At 34.7% G+C, this 20175-nt stretch overlaps 2 protein-coding genes across 2 annotated transcripts; one reads left to right on the top strand and one right to left on the bottom strand.

Moving 5' to 3' along the window:
* The first annotated feature begins 1532 nt into the window (after nucleotides 1-1532).
* On the top strand, nucleotides 1533-2117 carry LOC104895932 (E3 ubiquitin-protein ligase SDIR1-like). The gene has a single exon (XM_010682578.1). It carries the CDS (start codon nucleotides 1533-1535, stop codon nucleotides 2115-2117), a length of 585 nt encoding a protein of 194 aa, XP_010680880.1.
* A 5239-nt stretch (nucleotides 2118-7356) lies between these two features.
* On the bottom strand, nucleotides 7357-15665 carry LOC104895931 (uncharacterized). Its single transcript, XM_010682577.2, has 10 exons — nucleotides 15474-15665; nucleotides 15212-15344; nucleotides 13317-13441; nucleotides 13043-13189; nucleotides 11905-12037; nucleotides 11572-11741; nucleotides 11303-11435; nucleotides 8626-8750; nucleotides 8352-8498; nucleotides 7357-7879 (listed from the first exon to the last, which is right to left on the bottom strand). The coding sequence occupies exons 1-10, from the start codon at nucleotides 15663-15665 to the stop codon at nucleotides 7706-7708; spliced, it is 1479 nt and encodes a 492-aa protein (XP_010680879.1). The 3' UTR covers nucleotides 7357-7705.
* Nucleotides 15666-20175: the final 4510 nt, after the last annotated feature.

The raw sequence follows: 20175 nt of genomic DNA, 5'->3' as shown, positions 1-20175 counted from the left end.
TAAAATTGGCACAAAAAACAAAATTCAAGACTAAGAAGAAGTTCCTTCATGTTAGTTGAATAAGAACTAAGACCCAGATGGAAGAAAGGAAAAAAAACCCCAAGAAACAGAAAAAAAAGAGAGAAGAAGAAGAAGAAAGGAAATAGAAATCAAAAAGTACAGTTGATTTCAACTTCACCAACACCCTCAGCGACGGTTGAAGTTTAAGCCATCCAGCACTAAATGGCCCAAAAGTTATTGTAATACAACTTACCTTTGAGGAATAAAGTGCAATACAAAAATGTGATAGATCTTTGAAAATTGCAAACAAAACAGATCGAATTTGAATGAACAATTGAGGAAACGAGAATTCCGTTGAGGCCATGAACGGCGACATCAGACCTCAAGTAGAGGTCGGGAGAAGAGACGCGAACTCCATCAATGGCGACGAATCGGCGACCAGAAGAAGTGACGAAGACGACATGGTTGACGCCTCAGTCTCAAGGTAAGGATTTGAGGAGAGAGAAACATTGCGAAGCTCTACAAACGTGAGTCGACGAGGAACAACATGCATGGAAGCAAAAGAGGTTGAAGCTGTTAGCTTGAGAGCGAAAATGGCGTTTCAAGAAATTAGTTGAGAGAATCGTGTTTGAGAATGAGGAGTAAGAGAAAGAAAATCAGGTGGGAGGAATGAAATTCTAGGCACGCGTATGGTTAAATCATGACCGTTCAAAAATCATTTTATAAATCTGACGGCTCAGATTAACTGTTTTCAGTTTTCAGCTTTATTGTTGTTTTCACAAGATCCTATTCATATATATATATATATATATAATATAATATATATATATATATATATATATATATATATATATATATATATATATATATATATATATTAACAGAAAAATCACAATAATCAACAACTTCGTTGGTTTTCCTTGTTGATTTAGAATTCTAAATTCCTTTTGTTTTCCTCTTTTTGTTTTTCTTTTTTCTTCTTTTTTTCCCAACACAAATGCTACTAGAATTAGGAAACATGTTAGAACTTGGATTTAACTCCCTATTTAAACCCTTCCGCACGCTTGAAAACTATGTTATTAATCTCACTCTATCCTTGACTTAGGGCCTGTTCTCCCCAGCTTATTTTCAGTTCAGTTTAGTTCAATTCAGTTCAATTCAGTTCAGACCAGTTCAGTTCAGCTCTTGACAATACTTTTACTCTCACATATCACTATTCATTTCATTTCAGTTCAGTTCAATTCAGTTCAGTTCAGATCAGTTCAGATTAGATCAGTTCAGATTAGTTCAGTTCAGTTCAGCTGTTTTATGCCGAAGAGAACAGGCCCTATTACACCCATCGACCATCATCCTATACACCCTATACACTCACCCATCAAATATTAGTTCGATCATTCGAATAGATATACACAAATTATCTTGATCTTCTCCCATGGATAAGGTAATAATTCCTTGCTCTCACGACTACCATAAAAACTTACACCCATCACCCAATACACCTTTCTTCTTCCCACATATTTGAAGCTAGATTCATGCGCAAAGCTTTCAAAAGATTGATCATATGTGATCTTAACGGCCAAGAATTAGCCATCACACCACTTCGTCCATGTCCTTCCCACAGTGTATCTTTCCCCTATAACCCCTTTTGTCCTTCTTGTCGCTCGAAACTCGTAGACTTCTTAGTGTCTCGAGGAGATAGTGTGCTGCATTCAATTCATGTTGTGGATTCTCTACCAGTCGACGTCGAAAAATTGCTAGACGAAAACCGTGATAACCTTCGTCCTAATGAGATAACAAATTATGTTATCGCAGTGGATCAGATATATAGTCAAAGGCGTTATTGTAGTGATGAAGAGGCTAGGGCGTTGCTGGAGAGCGAGGTGTTGCCTACTCCGGCTAGCGAGGCGGCTATCGAGGCGTTGGAGAGGTTGGGTGATGGAGGAAAAGAGGTTATTGGTTGTGCTATCTGTCTTGAAGGAGGAGGTACGATGATGAGTGTAAGGTTGCCTTGTAAGCATGTGTTTCATGAAGGTTGTATTGTTAAGTGGCTTCATCAAAGTAATGTTTGTCCTCTTTGCCGCTATGAGTTGCCTGTTGCTATGGATGAATTGTCATAAGAGTGTTGACGATGTTATTGTTTAAAGAACACTTCTTTTCTTAATTGGAGTATGCCCCAACATCAAAGAAAGATATACAGAGGAAAAATAGGGTGTATTTGTTTCAAGTGGACACCAAGTTGAAATATATTTTTTTATGGTGATTTCGTGTCCCCCTGCACTATTTTCTTGTATGGTAGAGTTTTCATTTTGGAGGAACGTCAAATCCGACCGCTTTCATTATATAATAGAGATAGGATACTCCCTTCATGTTTTTCATAGCCTCCAATACACTACTTTGCCTATTAATATATTTTATTGTTTAATAGTAAAAATTATGAAAAATAAAAATAAAAATATACATTGTCATGAATTCGACAAAGTATCCCTTAATCATTTTATTGACATATATTAATTATCACATACGAAAGGACTTTGGCCACTTGAATAATCAATGTACGTAGAGATCTTTTTAAAAAGAGGGAATATGATAAAAATCTTTACAACATATTGGTACCATTTGTTACTTCCTCCGTTTTCTTTTAGCTGTACCCAAAGTGTATAGCACAAATATCAAGGAGAAAGATTATGAGTGTGAATGAACGAAACAACCCATATGATATTTGATAAAGTCAAAGAGATAAATTTGTTAGAAACTACACTATACAAAGGATCTGATAGACAAGATATACAAGGTGAGTTACAATCGGATATTGATGTTTAAAGTGGACAAGATGAGTTTCATTTTTTTTAGGGTGTATTTGATGTTTAAAGTGGACACCAAGTTCTCTCCTCTTTCCTTATATGATAGAGATAGATTTTTTGTTATCCATTGACTAGGATATTACTTCACTACAGTAACCTGAGTAGTTGAGCTCTGTGTTGCTTACTCCTCAATTCTTTTTTCTTTAATCGATTTGTAAACGTTACTTCTTCAATTTCATAAGTTGTAAAACTATATTATAAAGGATAAATTGACAATAGAGGTCTGAACTTTTGGCGATAATTTTTAAAAGGTTTGAACTATTGATTAACCTGTGTAGGTCTCAACTTTAGGGGGACTTAACTTTTAGCGGGCCTCGGTGACTTAAAACTGTCGATTTTTTTTAAACTCTCACCTAGTTCCTACTTCCCTCCCTCAATTAACCCTTCTGGTGTGACCCAAGTTTTACAAGTTATGACCTATTAAGCCAGTTTCAAGTCACTAAGACCCGCTAAAAGTTAATACCCTAAAGTTGGGACCTACACAAGTTAATCAATAGTTCAGACCTTTTAAAAATTATCACCCAAAGTTGAGACCTCTATCGTCAATTTTTCCTATTATAAATTGATCCTATTTATTTCAAGCACTCTGCAATATTACCAAAATTGTAATATTCTGAATTACGTAGCAAACGTCTTATACAATTGACATAATACATTCATTTAAGTTGTTCATTCAAAACCAAACTTTAATTTTCGTTTATCCAAAACTCCTTAAATGTATTTAAATCTATGTACAACTCGTTTTTCGAAAAAAATAAAAATAAAACTAATGACATAGCCACCATACCTAGCACGCCTCATGCTCTTGAAAAATTCCTCCTTTTTATATATTTGGATTTAGATTGCAACAATTTCTTGTCTAATATCCATCCTAGTTTCGGCTTTCGACCTTGAAGGTTATAATCTCTATTATTTCTTCTATCCACTCCTCTTTATTCTATCAACAAACACCCTACACTATAAGCTATATCAAAATTTGGAAAAATATCGAACCAGAAACTTTTTTTTTTATTTTTATTAAGTACTTATTTGGACCTAGGAATTGTGTGACTAGCCTATTATATTATGCAACTAGAATTTGAGTGAACTGAGTGATTTTCTATGATTGCATAAATAAAAAGATAGGTCGATTTTCTATGATTGCATAATATAATAGCTTTTTATATAAAAAATTGAATAATATACAGTATACAAATCATTCAGATGAGGAAACTTTACAAAACTAAAAAATTTACTTACAAACTATAACCAATACACTACAACGTCAATACATACTCACAAAATAAAAATTTGACTTGAAATCAAAGTGTCCACTTTCTTCACAATCTATGAAGTTGGGCCTGTTATCTTCGGCATAAAACAGCTGAATTGAACTGAACTGATCTGAACTGAACTGAACTGAATTGAACTGAAATGAATAGTGATATGTGAGAGTAAAAGTATTGTCAAGAGCTGAACTGAACTGAACTAGTCTGAACTGAACTGATCTGAACTGAACTGGTCTGAACTGAACTGAAAATAAGCTGGGAGAACAGGCCCGTAGTGTACTTAATTCAAAAATCAACTAAAAAATTATAATATTAGAAATCATAAATAAATTCAATATAAATTTCTATTTTGTTCATAAAATTTAACTTTGAAAAGTAAAAAAAAAAAGACCGGTGAGAGACTTAAGTAATAGAGACTAAACCAATCAAATTTTACAACTAAAAACAATTATACTTCATATGTATAATGTTCAAATGTTGACTCTTACTTATGTCGAATAAAATCGAATTTTTGTCTTGGAAAAAAAATCGAAGCACGCATCGCGTGCAAAAAATGCTAAGAGGTGAGGAGAATTCCCTTGCAAAGAAGGGAGATATTGGGGATCCTTCTTGTAAGAGGTGAGAATCGAATCCCTGTCACAGAAGTGGAAGAAGGGTCTTACAACCACTAAGCCAACCTTGATTCTCAACGAGAAACATCAATATATTCAAAGGATAAAATTATCCAACTGGAGTTTTACTTGTTGGCAATGGTTTGTCACTTTGTTGGCTGTTAGCTATTTGATGCAGTGTTTGACCAGTTATTCCTGTTGGCTGTTGATGTTAATTACTTCTATTTGATTATGCGGCATGAGCTCTAGAAATATGTGTTTTGTAATTTAAGTTTTTGGTGTTGGCTAATTCATGCAAAATGGAAGTTAATATCAAAAGGCCTGTACAACCAAATTATTTCTTCCAGATGAAAAGTTGGTATTTTAGTTTTGCCAAGAAAAAAAAGTTGGTATTTTAGCTACTCAAACAATTATTTATCAGAATAATTCTTTTTTCCATTTTGACCACATGAAAAAGTCAAAAGTCAATGAAAAAATTCCTCCAAATCCATTTTCCAACACACCATATATATCCAAGGCAAAGTCAGATAAAGGACAAAGTTTTTTCTTTCAAGTAGATTCGACAATCTCTTACACCCCTACTGGAATAACTCGATTAACCATAACCAAATTCGAACGACTTGAAATTAATTGGTTTGACTCATTTATCGAATTTGTCAATTATATTAAAGTATAGACTTTTCTTTAATAGATTTTGATCACAATCTGAAATTGACCTTAAACAAAACCCTAATCCAACTCATGATCTCGATTCTCGAATTATGATCCCTCCGCTATAAGTAGACTTAACAAACTAAATCATACTCGGTCACGCAATTCCTAGGTCCAAATATAGAGATATGTTGTACTTTAATTCTTGAATATTTTACATAAACCTTTTTACATTGATAATTAATCGCTATTATATAATAGAAAAAGATAGGTCCAAATATATGTAAAAGATTCATTATATATAGGAAACATTTTAAAAAAGTAAATAATTTTTTTTCTTTGTCTAACTTCTAAATTCTTATTTCACTACAAATACACCTCTAGTTTTTATCATGACCCACCATTAATTGTGAATGGTTCTTGAGAATAGTGATTTGTAAGTAAATTTTTGTAAATGTTTTTGTATGTATTGACGTTCTAGGTTATTAGTTTTAGTTTGTATGTTAGTTTTAAATTTTAATAAAGTTTGTTGATTATTTGAGTGATTTGCGTGATTTTTATAACGTGATTTTCTCAATTGTATGAGTGATTTATAAAGTTTTTCTTTTAAGTGATTTGTGAGTGAGTGTTGTAATTTAATTTTCGATAGTTTTCTTTGAGTTGATTTTGACATTCCTTTTGTAATTTAGAAAGGGAAGGGGGGCAAAATAGGTATTTAATTCAAAAGAGGACATCATTGCTCCCCTTCCCTTATATAATACTAGATTTTTTTGGACGCGTGCTTGATTTTTTTTTCGAAACAGAAACTCGATTTTCTTCGGCATAAGAGTCAAAATTTGAAAATTAGACATACAAAGTATAATTGTTTTTAGTTGCAAAATTTGATTGGTTTAGTTTCCGTCACTTAAGTCTCTCACCATTCTTTTTGTTTATTGTTTTTTTTTTTTAAACATTTCAAAGTTAAATTCTATGAACAAAATAAAAATTTTATTGAATTTATTTCTGATTTCTAATATTATAATTTTTTAGTTGATTTTTGAATTAAGTACAGTACTTCATAAATTATAAAAAAAGTGGACACTTTGATTTCAAGTCAATTTTTTCAAAGGTAGTTTGTGAGTGATTGTTATAATTATATTTTTGGTATTTTTGTTTGAAGCCCCATTTGATTTGTAAGTGAATTTGTAATTTAGAATGGGAAGGGGGTAACATAGTCTCTTCATTTGGGGACGCCATAGCTCCCCCCCTTCTCTTATATAATAGAGATATGTTATACTTTAATTCTTGAATGATATTTTACATAAACTTTTTTACCTTGATAATTAATCGCTATTATATAATAGAGAAAGATAGGCAAATATATGTAAATTTTTTTATTATATATAGGAAACACTATAAAAAAGTAAATAATTTTTTTCCTTGTTTAACTTCTAATTAAATTCTGATTTCACTACAAATACACCTCTATTTTTTATTATGGTCCACCACTAATTGTGAATGGTTCTTGAGAATAGTGATCTGTAAGTAAATTTTTGTATGTATTGACGTTTTAGGTTATTAGCTTTAGTTTGTATGTTAATTTTAAGTTTTAGTAAAGTTTCCTGATTATTTGAGTGATTTGCGTGATTTTCTCAATGTATGAGTGATTTGTAAAGTTTCTTCTTTTAAGTGATTTGTGAGTGAGTATTGTAAGGTAGTTTTCTTTGAGTGCCTATTTTGATTTTGACAATCCTTTTGTAATTTAGAAAGGGAAGGGGGGTAAAATAGGCATTTCAAAAGAGGACACCATTGCTCCCCTTCCCTTATATAATAGAGATAGAGATGAGTTCTTTCGTAGTATCTTACTCTGATTGTTTTTTCTTTTTAATTAATATATTACTTAAAAATCTTAGTTAATATACGTTCCTATAAAAAGAAAGATCTTAACCTTTGCACAAAAAACAGGGACCAAAAAAATACCAAACGAACACAGGTAATAATGTCATACTATTTGTAATAAAATCGAAGCTAAAAATAATCAGACATTGTTATGACTTATGAAGGCAAAAAAGGATTTACAAGCTTAACAACTGCATTTGGATCTCTAACATTATTTACAATTCATCTCGTATAGAAACTAACAAAAATTGATCACATTTTTGTTCATAGTCAGCAAAAAAAAGGAAGGCAGCAAGGTTTATAAAGTCCTGCACACCAAAACCAGTGGCAGTATGCTTCCAGGTTCATCCTGATTCCTGATGCAGAACTCGCCTCACACAGTTAGACTATGAACAATCGCGTCTGCAAGATCCTTTGAAACAAAACTCTAGAATCGTCATATTGTCTTCCTCTTCTCTTGTAAAGAATCAACAATCACACCAATCTCTTTTAAAGTATTAGTAAACACATCCTCAAGATCTGGACAGAACTCTAGGAACGTCTTGTAACCTTTTTCAGCTGAATGCAGTTCCTCCCATTTTGCCCCTCTTCTGATTAACAAAACTACAACCTATCACCAAATTAAGCAAGGAGATCAGATAATTAACTCCACTATTAGATATTATCTGCCAATTAATTAGTCACACTGTTCCAGTACCTCATAATTAAGCACTGCATACATTTTTGCTCAGATATCCGTTATATTAGTTGGACCATTCTGATACTCCCTTCATCACGCAATCTTAGTAAATAAAAGGTATAATGGTAAAATTGTTCATGAACCAATACTATTTTACGGAACTCGACAGCTTTCTCCGCACATCCCATAATTTATAAATGTGACTAATTGACTATTATTTCAGGAAGAGGGACTATCATTATGTTTCAATTTGACAAATGACCTAATTGTCAATAGTATAGAGAAGGAAGAAATCACGCAACTAAAAGAAGTAAACAAGATAAAGGCATAGTATGTGAGAAGAAATCACGCAACTGTAAAAAGTAAAGGGTAGGTAAGAAGATAAGACCACACAAAAATGTACCTCTTTTTTTGCCCTTATGGCAGCAATCATCAAAGGGGTCAGCCCAGATGTGTCAACGGCATCGATTTCAGCTCCATGTTGAAGGAACAATTCACACAGCTCTAAGTTTCCTATGCAAGCTGCATTATGCAATGGTGTGTTTCCAGCCTGAGATAAATGTTCCAAGCATTAGCAACCATACAACATAGGCATTATGAACAAGCTAAACACAACCAAGTGAAATAGGTATCTGATACTTAGTTACATGGTAAAATGCTCAGAGTAAGCTATCAACCTTGTCCCTAGCATTGACATGTGCACCAACAAGAACCAACGTTTTAGCAATTGGCAACCATCCCCTTTTAGCAGCATAGTGAAGACCAGTTTTACCAAAAAAATTTGTCATGTTAACATCAGCTCCTGCCCACAATTTGGAATCATTTAAAAAACGGACATTGGGCTAACACGTACATCGAGCAATAGAAACATGAACAGCAGGGAAAAGAATACTTATACAGCATACATAGCGGCAAGATCATGCCTTAATAAAATTACGGCGTGTGTTAAGATTTGCAGTTACAACCACTATCCCCCCACCCCTTCAGTATGGATACTAATATAGGTGGGGTTTTGGTAATTCTAAACAAGAAAGCACAGTACTTGAGCTAAAAAGGCAAGAGTAGAAAAGCTTGCAAAAGTATACTCCAAATTTGAAGATAATCCAAGATTCAAACTTACGTCTATCCAAATAGATTTTCTAGGTACCCCCTTCTTTGTTCCCCAGAAAAATAATCATGCATGACACCTGGTACTCATATTCAAGAAATCCACAAGGACAGAAGGTAAACACTAAACAACCTAGAAAGACTTCAGTCAAGGTAATGGATAAGTGGAAAGATATACATTGAAACATATTTAAATTTCATTGGAGTGCTTAAAAAATGTCAATGGCGTCTCAATCTCATCCATAAGGCAAATTCAAACCCTATAATAACTCCCTGTAGCTTATAGGTGGTGCTGGAGCAGAACATTAAGAATAAGCTCTTAAACGAAAGTTTCAACTAGATGTGAACCTCTTTTTCCATTCAAGTTTAGAATGACCAAATTCCAGTTTAAATGCAATTGCTTCTTTTGAAAGCAAATGTTCCAAAAAAATATCACACGAGCTGAATCATTCTGCCATCTCAAGATTATCTCTCTGGAAAGTAGCATCTGTCTGTTAAAATGAGGAGTATATGATTTAAACAAGGCTACTCCCACAAGACAAATAGTATTCCTATGAAGAGGCATGCTACACCTACAAATATTAACAGTGACCACTGACCAGTAGCCAATTTTGGAAGCAATGGTGAATTAGAAGACAGATTAGACAAAGAGAACTGGAAACGTAATCTCTGATTTTTGTGAAGGCAGTAATAGGACTTTAAATATAAAAAGTAAATCCCCTCAAAAAAAAAAAAAAAATAAAAAGTAATAAAAAGAACAAGAACAATGCAAATTGAATTCACATAGTCACCAATGTTCATAAAATTGTTCTTTAGGTCAGAGAAATCCTTAGAATGCAACTTGAAGGAGCCAAGGCAGTCTATATCTTAATAACAACAACAGCTCCTCCAAATTGGACAATTTAGACTCCGATGCTCCCATGCAATCCATAAAATTGCCTCAAGTGTACTATTAGCTTAGTAAAAAAAAACATAACCACTCTGGAAGAAGTGGGCTAAGAGCCTAAGATTATTCATGCATATAATTATTTTACTACAAACCTCCAAGAATTGATACCAGAGTTTCCAACACAGCTTAGTTAAGGGCCTCTAGAAGCTATAGAGACAAACCAAAAAAGGAAAAAAACGCAAAGGTATAATCATGGCAAGCTCCCTCCAAGCTCCATCTCATATAAGATGTCAAATGACACCATGTTTGGCTCTTCAGTAGCTTCTACACTACAAATACTAGTACCTGATACTGTTAGATAGTTGATACTTGAGAGAGTCTTGTAAATAACCAATTTTACTGATCTCTGCAGGTTTCGTAAAGGGAGGGAGGATGAAGTTGGGATATAGTCACTCTTCTTGTTAGGAGACCAGAATATCTAAGCGAAATACATTTAGTACTCATCACCTCTCAGAAGTCACACCTACTAAACTGTCCATCAATAAACTTCACAATTCTTTTTCTGGCTGATCCTATTTGCAGAAGAAATTCCTATTGCTGAACCAAAGGATAGGTTGCAAGTATAGTTTATTTTGCTCACAGTTCACCACTTTGCAGCCCTGCCATTAATCTTTTCAAATCCTTATCCATCTGACATAAGGAAGAGGGACACTAAAATCACACCCACCCATTGCATCTTCCCACAAACTTCCTCTCCCTGGAACACAACTAACACGGTCACCAACTTTGTTGCCATTGTACCATCCCAACCCATTTGGGAAAGGTCCTCAAAAGGATTTTGCTATGCTGTAGAGCAATGTGAACTAACTCTCATATACTTCAGGCTTTTCAGCCTTAGGCTGTATTCTACCAGGCGTCCAGGCGTGGACAGAGAAAATCCACCGCAAAACCTTTTTCTTCTTTTTTTTTTTTTTTTTTTTTTTTGGGGGGGGGGGGGGAGCCACCGCTACCATGATGAATTTGATGATCTCAAAATTCCCAATACACTTCTTGCTTGAGGGACATGCATGGGTCATACTGAACTATATAATCAAATAACTTCAATTAAACCACCCAAAACCCAACCCATGACTCAAACACACTACTCACCAGTCCCTCACACCAAACGCCAAGGAAATGTAAATTATAGGAGCTAACAGTAATTGGAGTTCATGTTCATCAATATATCATTACAACCAAAAAATCAAGAGATCACTTGATAAAACAAGAAGCAAGAAATCACCCCAAATCGTTAAAATCCATTGATCCCTTCATTTTAATGACAAAAAACGTAAAAATAAATCAAAGAAATTGCTAACCATGAGTGATTAGTAAAAGAAGAACATCAACATTGCCACTTATGGAAGCGAAATGAATAGGAGTCCGACCGTGATTGTCCTTGTCATTGATTGAACTGTTATCCAAATCATTCTCAACTAGAATTTTCACCACCTAACATATTGATGACAAAGGAAATGACCCAAATTAAAGAAATGCAATTAAGAACATCAGAAACTTAAGAATGACGTTTAAAGAATGAAACAAGAAGAAGAATCTTAACAATGGTGATTAAGAGAGAGTACAGTACCTCAGAGTGACCGTTGGTAGCGGCCACATGGAGGAGAGAGAGACCAGTCTCGTCTCGCTGTTGGGTAGCCTTGATACGTTCTAGTCTTGTGAGAGAGTCGAAAAGTGTAGTATCACCCTTAATTGCAGATTTCTTAAGCTCATCAAACTTGTCTTCACTCAAACTTGCTGCTGCATCCATTATTAATTGTTGCTTCATTACTACTATTAGAAAACTACTATTTAGTTTTTGTACAAATATTAGAAAACATCCCGTTTGCAAGATCCTTTGAAACAACACTCTAGAATTGTCATAATATCTTTCTCTTCTCTTGTAAAAAATCAACAATCATACCCATCTCTTTTAGAGCATCAGAAACCGCGTCTTGAAGATTCTTTGGCCAAGGCTTTAGAATCGTCTTACTACCTTCTTCAATTTCATTCAGTTTCTCCCACTTTGCCCCGTTTCTGATTAAAAAAGCTTCAACCTATCATCAAATTAAGCAAAGACATCAGATAATTAACTCAATCTTCGACATAATTTGCCAATAAATTAGTACATTGTTCCAGTACTTCATAATTAAACACATATTTTCGCTCAGATATCCTTTATATTATTTGGACCATTCCAATACAGTCTTCAGCACTCAATCTTATTAAAATAAGAGATAATGATAAAATCAATCATGAACCATTATAATTTTACATTACTTGACAGCTTTCCCCGGACATCCCATATTGGTAAGTGTGAATATTCCAGGAAGAGGGACTATTAGTAATTCAGTATGTTACAATTTGACAAATGACCTACTACAGAGTACAGACCTAGACAGGTTTTTAGAGTACAGAGAAGGAAAAAATCACGAAACTAAAAGAAGTAAAAAAAAGACAAGTCTGATAAACTTCATTGGGCCCACACACAAGCCCATGTTGGAGGAGAGAGTGACCACATACAAGGTTGGCAGGGTTCCATCCTAAAACCAATGTGGTCATTCTCTCCTCCAACATGGGCTTGTGTGTGGGCCCAATGAAGTTTATCATGGTATCAGAGCGGACGATCTTGGCCTCTTATGAATGCAAGATGGAAAATAAGCCCAACATAATTGTAATGGCCCCAAGAAAGGGCCCAGTTGACCTCATGTTGGAAGTCCGGAGAGAGCCCAACGAGGATGTTGTGACCTATCCAAATTGCAAGATTAAAGGTGACTCACATGTGAGGGGGAGTGTTAAGAGTAAAGCCCACATGTGAGTTAGAAATAATTGTCCCACATTGAAGAATTAGAGAGAGAATGACTAACATATAGATTGGTGGGTTACTCCACCTATCACCAATTGGTTTTAGGATGGAACCCTGCCAACCTTGTATGTGGTCATTCTCTCCTCCAACATGGGCTTGTGTGTGGGCCCAATGAAGTTTATCAAAGTCCATAATAGATCAGTAAAAAGTGGAGGGTAGGTCAGAACTCACAAGACAAGATCACACAAAAGTGTACCTCTTTATGTGCATATATGGCAGCATTGATCAAAGGCGTTAGCTTACATATGTCAACGGCATCGATCTCAGCTCCATTTTCCAGGAACAATTCACACAGCTCTAAGCTTCCTATGCTAGCTGCATGATGCAATGGCGTGTTTCCAAGCTGAGATAAATGTTCCAAGCATTAACCACCATAAAACATAGGCAACGTAAACAAGCTAAACACAACAAAGTGAAATAGGGATATGATACTTCATTACAAGTGAAAGTGCTTAGAGTAAGTTATAAACCTTGTCCTTAGCATTGACGTTTGCAGAACACAAAATCAACAACATAGCAATTCTTTCCCATCCATTACCAGCAGCATAGTGAAGAGCAGTTTTACCATCAATATCTGCCATGTCAATATCAGCTCCTGCCCACAATTTAGAACCATTTTACGATCAAACATTGGGCTAACATGTACATCTGGCAATAGAAACATGAAACAGCAAGGTAAAAAATACGGCATACATAGCAGCAAGATCATGCCTTAGTAACTATACAGCGTGTGTTAAAACTGCGAATAATCCCCTCACCCTTCAGATCCTATCATAGGTAGGTTTTGGGATGTCTAGCTGTAAAAAAGAAAGCACAGTACTCAAGCCAAAAATGCGGGTAGAAAAATATACAGTAGTATAACACCAAATTTGAAGAAAATCCAAGTTTCAAATTATGTTATTTGAAATAGATATCCTAGTAACACGCCTTTGTTCCCAGAAACATTATCATGTATGATACCTGGTATCCATATTCAAGAAATTCAAAAGAAGGTACACACTAAACAACTTAGAAAGACTTACATTAAAGGCCATGGATATATCATATATGGAAATGAAAACGTGGAAACACACTCAATTTACATTGGAGTGCTTAAAAATTGTCAACAGCAAGTCTTGGCTGTCTTGCTATTATACGAAGTGTTCTCTCCACTCGTTCACCCTCATCTCATCCCAACAAGGCGTATTCGATCCCCATAATACCTCCCTATAGATGGTGCTGGAGCAGAACTTTATAAAAAGCTCTTATATGAAAGTTTCAGCTAAATCTGAACCTCTTCTTCCACTCAAGTTTACAATGACCAAATTCCAGCAGAAGCGCAATTGCTTCTTGTGAAACCACCATGGTAAGCAAATGTTGCAGAACAATGTCACAGGAGTTGAATCGTAAACAACCGTGTCAATATCACCTCTCTAAGAAGTAGCATCTGTCAGTTGAGAGTATATGATTTCAACGAGGCTACTCCTACAAGATAAAATAGTACTCCTAGGAAGAGGCATCATCCTCCTACAAAAATCAAGAGTGACCAGTTGCTAATTTTGGAAGCGATGGTGAGACAAATTAAGCAAAATGGGACCGGAGTGGGAACTGGAAACGTAATCACCGGCATTGACTTCCTTATCTTTTCACTTCCTTATCTATCTACCTCACATAAGGATGGGGTAACACCAAAAGATGTTAGTTGTTTCTGCTGACAATTCGCATTTTGCACCCCTAAGACCAATCTTTCCACTTCCTTATCTATCTACCTCACATAAGGACGGGGGAAACTGAATAATGCTAATCAACTCTCATACAATGTTAGTTACCACCCTCACCCATTGCATCTCTCCACAAACTTCCTCCCCTTTGTTGCCACTGTAGCTACCACCCTCAACCCATTTGGGAAGTTTGCTATGTTCTAGAATAATGCTAATCAACTCTCATATAATGTTAGTTGCAACTTCTTGGAATCACTACCAAATACAGTATGTCATAAGTAACTTGAACAGATTTCTAGGAAATAGCTCTCATACAATGCAAGTTGTGACTTCTAGGAATTTGGGTAATTTTTCAGCCTGAAGCCGGATTCTGCCAGGCGTTTACAGCGATTTCCAGCCCGAAACCCAACCCAGCCCGTGACTCTTGACTCAAACACATTACTCAACCCTCCCTGAATATATAGTGAATACATAGACTCGCCAAATGCAAAGAAAATGTAAATTATAGGAGCAAAATCACAACCTAATCATAATTGAAAAGTTCAATTTGATCAATATATCATTAAAACCAAAATCAAGAATTGACCCAATAAAACAAAAACCAAGAAATGATCATCCAATAATTGACAAAAAAGATGTAAAAATAAATCAAAGAAATTGCTAACCATGGATGATTAGTAAAAGAACAGATTGAACACTGCCACATTTGGAAGCGAAATGAATGGGAGTACGACCCTGTTTCTCCATGTCATTGATCGAACTCTTCTTTGAATCATTCTCAGCTAGAATTCTCACCACCTGTCGTAACATATTGATGACAAAGAAAATGACCCAACTTAAAGAAGAACATCATAAACTTAACAATGGCGAATAAAGAAGGAAACAAGAAGTAGAATCTTAACACTTAACAATGGTGATTTAGAGTACCTCAAACTGACCGTTGGTAGCGGCCACGTGGAGGAGAGAGAGTCCAGTTTCGTCTCGGTGTTCGATAGCCTTCAAAAGTTGTAGTTTTGTGAGAGAGTCAAAGAATGTAGTATCACCCACAATTGCGGATTGTTTAAGCTCCTCTAACTGGCTTTTACTCAACTTTGCATTTGGATTTGGTGTTGCATCCATTCTTATTTACTACTACAAATTTATTTGGATTTTGTACGAAAACTTTTTATGTCGATGTGCATGTATGCCTTATATAGTTATATACCACGTACGTACGTAGTTATTATTACAATTTTTAGTTTGCTAACTTGGCTTCCCAAAAAGAAAAAGGAGCAAGATTCGCTATTGATTATGCATTAGGCTTTGAGTGTCCAATTATATTTTGATTTATAGTGTTTTTCTGTCAAAATTTGTAGTTTATTTTTCTGTAAAATTTCACCATTTACACCTAGTAAATTTTTTTTAAAAAAATTATACCCATCATGTAATATTCTAGATCCACCACATTTAGCTATTGATTTGGCATTATTGGCTGTTTAATTTCATATAAAAAACCTTGCATGCAACTCATGTAGTTTTACTAATCATCACTCCTTTCCATGTGTTCTTATGCTCTATATGAAGCTAGTTTGAGCATTTGACTATGATACGTTTTCTTGTTTGGCCATTTATACTTCCTTCGTCCTCTATATATTATTTTACCTCTTTCTTTTGCACAGAGTTTTAGGATAAATAATGTTGTGGGTCATAGAAAGAAAGAGAAACTATTATTTTATATTAAAGTTGAATGTATGTGTGATGAAAAGTTTGTGGTCCCATTCCAAAAACAGTAAAAAAAAAGAAAGGGGTAAACTAATAAGGGACACCCTTAAAAAGAATACGGGTAAACTAATAGAGGACGGAGGGAGTATTTATTAAAAGAGTTCAATTCATGCAAAAATTTAACGTATTAATGATGTCATCGAGGATTTGAAAGTGACTCATAAGTGTCATCTAACTATTCATTAAAAATGATATCATTTAGAGTGTCCGACAAATATTAGGTGTATCCCAATGGTGTTGGTATTCTATATATGTTAAACACAACATGTGTCTCGTACAAAAGTGTTCGTATAACCTAACTTGTGACAAACATTGAATCCCTCCGAGATCCATCTGCTATCACTTTCGACTTTTACTCCTCCAAGGTGGAGTATACATCTATACTTGAAAAGTTGAAATAGGACCTTCAGTGAGTGTATCGGAGAATGGCACATCTATGGTTATATTTTTGCTAATTCGTTAATTTGAAGCTCTCGTCGTTCTCCTTATTTTACTCATTTTAAGTATTCCAAATGAGTAATGAGCAAAAAAAAGCCATCAATGTAGTGTCTGATAAAATTTGTAGATACAATTAAATGTAAACATATGGTAAAATTAGGTCTAAAATATTTAGATCAAATAAGTTTTTGATCAAAAGAATAAACCCTTAATTTTAATAATGTGTGCATATTCAAAGACAAATAAATAAGGACAGAGTACCTTCAATAGCCTTTTTTAATACTAAATGCCTTCCAAAAAACTTACAAAATTTACTTTTAAGGGATGACTAAGAAAAAACCTTCAAAGTAAGGGAGAGAAAAGCGAGAATATTAAAAGCTACTTTTAAATATAAAATAAAAGAATTTGACGAGAGAGCATATATGAGCGAGTAGAGATGGATTCAAATGGTGGGGAAAGATAATGAAAAAGGTTACCATTCTTAGATAAAGTGAAAGTATGCATATTAAAACGAAACAACTTTAAAAAAATGCATAAGATTAAAAAGAAACAAAGATAGTAGTTACAATGACATCTAAATTACAATTTCATTGTTGGATTTGGCTTCATGAAAGAATTAGCCGATCTGAGCAATCAAAAGCTTGTTGATACTGCTCTCAAGATAAATAATGAAATTCATACTTTGCACAAACCGAAGAAGAACAAGGATCAACAAATACGTGACAATATCATATTTCAAATGTAGTATGTTTTCTACTGGTCAGTCTAGATACATACCCACCAAGCTAAATTTGGTCTAGTTGTAAGGAAAGAATCTTTCAATCTCAAGGTTTGGAAGAGGGTTTTCCCATATATCCCCCAATGTCAAAGTGTCTGCTCGCAAACCCAGATCGGTTAACTTGTGAAGGTATCAGTCTGGCACGACACTTTATCTTACCATGATGTTTCCGTTGGGGGGCAAAAATAATTCTAATTTAAAGACTCAGCAAGTCAGCAGCAAAGCTCCAAGTGGGTCTTAAGCCACGTCAACAACAGTCAACAAGAAGTTAGTTAGGTTGTTAGTATTAGTTATTGTGGTTACTCTTGTCTTTTTCTATTATATGATAATGAAAAAGTTTACCATTTTGAGTATAAAAGCCAATCTAGCTCGCTTCTTATTCATTTGTAGTGTGCAAGATCCTCTGGACAACTCTCCAGAATCGTCAAACAGCGTTCCTTAGCTTCAATCCCGCCCAATAAACCCCGCTTCTGGTTAGAAAATGTGCAATTTTTCTCCATATTAAGCAAGAAGATCAGACAATTAAGTCCATCTTCATAGATAATTCGCCAATAACTAATCACATTGTTTCAATACCTCATAATTATGCAAATGTCACACTTTCGTTAAAAGATTGTCTATTTTATTGCGCTAGTTCCGATACTCTGTTCATCAAATAATCATAGTAAATAAAGGGTCTAATGGTAAAACCAGTCACAAACTATACTATTACAGAAAATATGATTAGATTGGTAAATGTAGCTATTATTTTTGGAGGGAGTATCAGTATTGTACAGTTTGACAAAAGAAACGGAGAGGCTGAGAGGCTGTCTGCAAAGCGTGGATTATGCACAATGAGTATTGTGCACCCAAAAAGAACATACCATTTATATAAAAGTACATGAATTTTTTTCAACAACTTTTCTACTTTAAAAAAAAAACACACGACTTAAAATAAAGAACGCGTAAATTTATATTTATAAAAGAAAAAATGTTATAATGAAAAGAACATATGGTAAATGAACATCTACACTTAAGGTAAAAGAGCATATACCTTCTAAATTTAAATTCGAAAAAGAAATCTTTAGTTGCAAAATTTAAGGAAGCAAATAACAATAATTTTTTAAAATTATAGACTCTAAAAATGATAAAACGACGTAGTTTAGAAACGGGTGCACCATGCACTTAGATGCATGCACTTATTTGCGTTCTGATAGGGCAGCAATCATGAAAGGAGTAAGATCAAATTGGTCAAGGTCATCGATCTCAACACTTTACACAACTCTAAGTTTCCTATGCTAGCTGCATAATGCATTCGCGTGCTCCGAAGCTGAGATAAATTTTCAAGTATAAACCACCATACAACATGTGCATTGTAAACAAGATAGACACAGTCACACAACACAAGTGTTAATGGGAATTTGATACTTCATTGTATGTGTAAGTTCTTAGATGGTCGTTGATCGACAGTCGTTGCAACGATGATCGCTGATTTAGGAATGAACGACCGTTTGGCCGTCGGTACCCTAATCAACGATGGTTTGCTTACTTATCCGCGGCTGTTCTGAATACCGATGTGGATTATATGTCATCTACTGTTAAGAGTTGTCGCTTAAACAACGACGGTCTTGAAGAGACGTTATTGCAACGCCGGTTTAAAACAGTCATTGTCTCACCGACGACTTAAAACAACCTTTCAGTTAACGTCTTTTTTGAACCGTCACCAATATTCAACAGCAGTCGTTGCCTTATACATCCGTCGCAGCATTACTTTCTTTTACAATGACGGTTTAGCCGTAGTTATTTCAATGGCTTCGTTGTTTTTTTAAATTACATTAATTTAAACAATAATGTTCCAAATTATAATTAAAAATCTACCGGCTGCACCTAAATATACTACACTAAGTCTGTCCTTCCATCGCGTTTAATATTTTGAAATAAAAAAATATGCAATTTTAATATATATTACAAAAAGTGTAGATACTTATATAATTACATGAAAGAGCTTAGATTTATAAATCACTTTATAAGATTAGGAGTCACTCCTCCTATCACCAATTGGTTTTAGGATGAAACCTCCTCTGTAAGTGGGCTAAACTCTCCTCCTCCTTATTGGGTTACCCAAGCTCATTTTCATATAGAAAAATTAATATGGTATCAGAGCCTGTGTTGTGGGTCTCGTCTAAACTGGGTATTTGATCGCTACTAGATAAGGTTTACCTCGATAGGATGTCCAGCCCCTAAGATGATTATTGTTCTGACCTTTCCAGTTAGCTCTAAATTTCCTAAGGACACTCACAAGTGAGGGGGTGTGTTCAAACCCATTAAATGCCCACTTGTGAGTGTCCTACATCGGAAAAAAAGGAGAGAATAAATCACTTTATAAGATTAGGAGTGTTTAGGATGGAACCTCCTAGCTTGTAAGTGGGCTAAACTCTCCTCCTCCTTATTGGGTTACCCAGACCCATTTTCATATAATCTGAAAAATTAACAAGCCCATGTTGGCTGGGCTCGTGGTTAGTGTCAAAATTAATTGTTTATTGACAGAAACTTTTTTCTTTTACATGATTTTGGCTAAAAAGTAGTTAACTACTAGTAACTCCTTTTCTCGCAATCCTATAATTTAGTTAATTATTCTTGAATAGGATCATACGCACTAACAGAATTAGAAGT

This window comes from Beta vulgaris, chromosome 6 (assembly GCF_026745355.1).
Source record: "Beta vulgaris subsp. vulgaris cultivar EL10 chromosome 6, EL10.2, whole genome shotgun sequence".
NCBI lineage: Eukaryota > Viridiplantae > Streptophyta > Magnoliopsida > Caryophyllales > Amaranthaceae > Beta > Beta vulgaris.
The sequence above is the reverse complement of the archived record's forward strand: the minus strand, read 5'-3'. Positions and strand labels throughout refer to the sequence as shown.

Coding starts and splice junctions, on each gene's coding strand:
- LOC104895932 (XM_010682578.1), top strand. CDS start 1,533: ATGCGCAAAGCTTTCAAAAGATTGATCATATGTGATCTTAACGGCCAA.
- LOC104895931 (XM_010682577.2), bottom strand. CDS start 15,665: ATGGATGCAACACCAAATCCAAATGCAAAGTTGAGTAAAAGCCAGTTA. Junction 13,190..13,316: donor ACGTCAATGCTAAGGACAAG/GTTTATAACTTA, acceptor CATTTATCTCAG/CTTGGAAACACGCCATTGCA. Junction 11,742..11,904: donor TGATGCTCTAAAAGAGATGG/GTATGATTGTTG, acceptor TAATGGATGCAG/CAGCAAGTTTGAGTGAAGAC.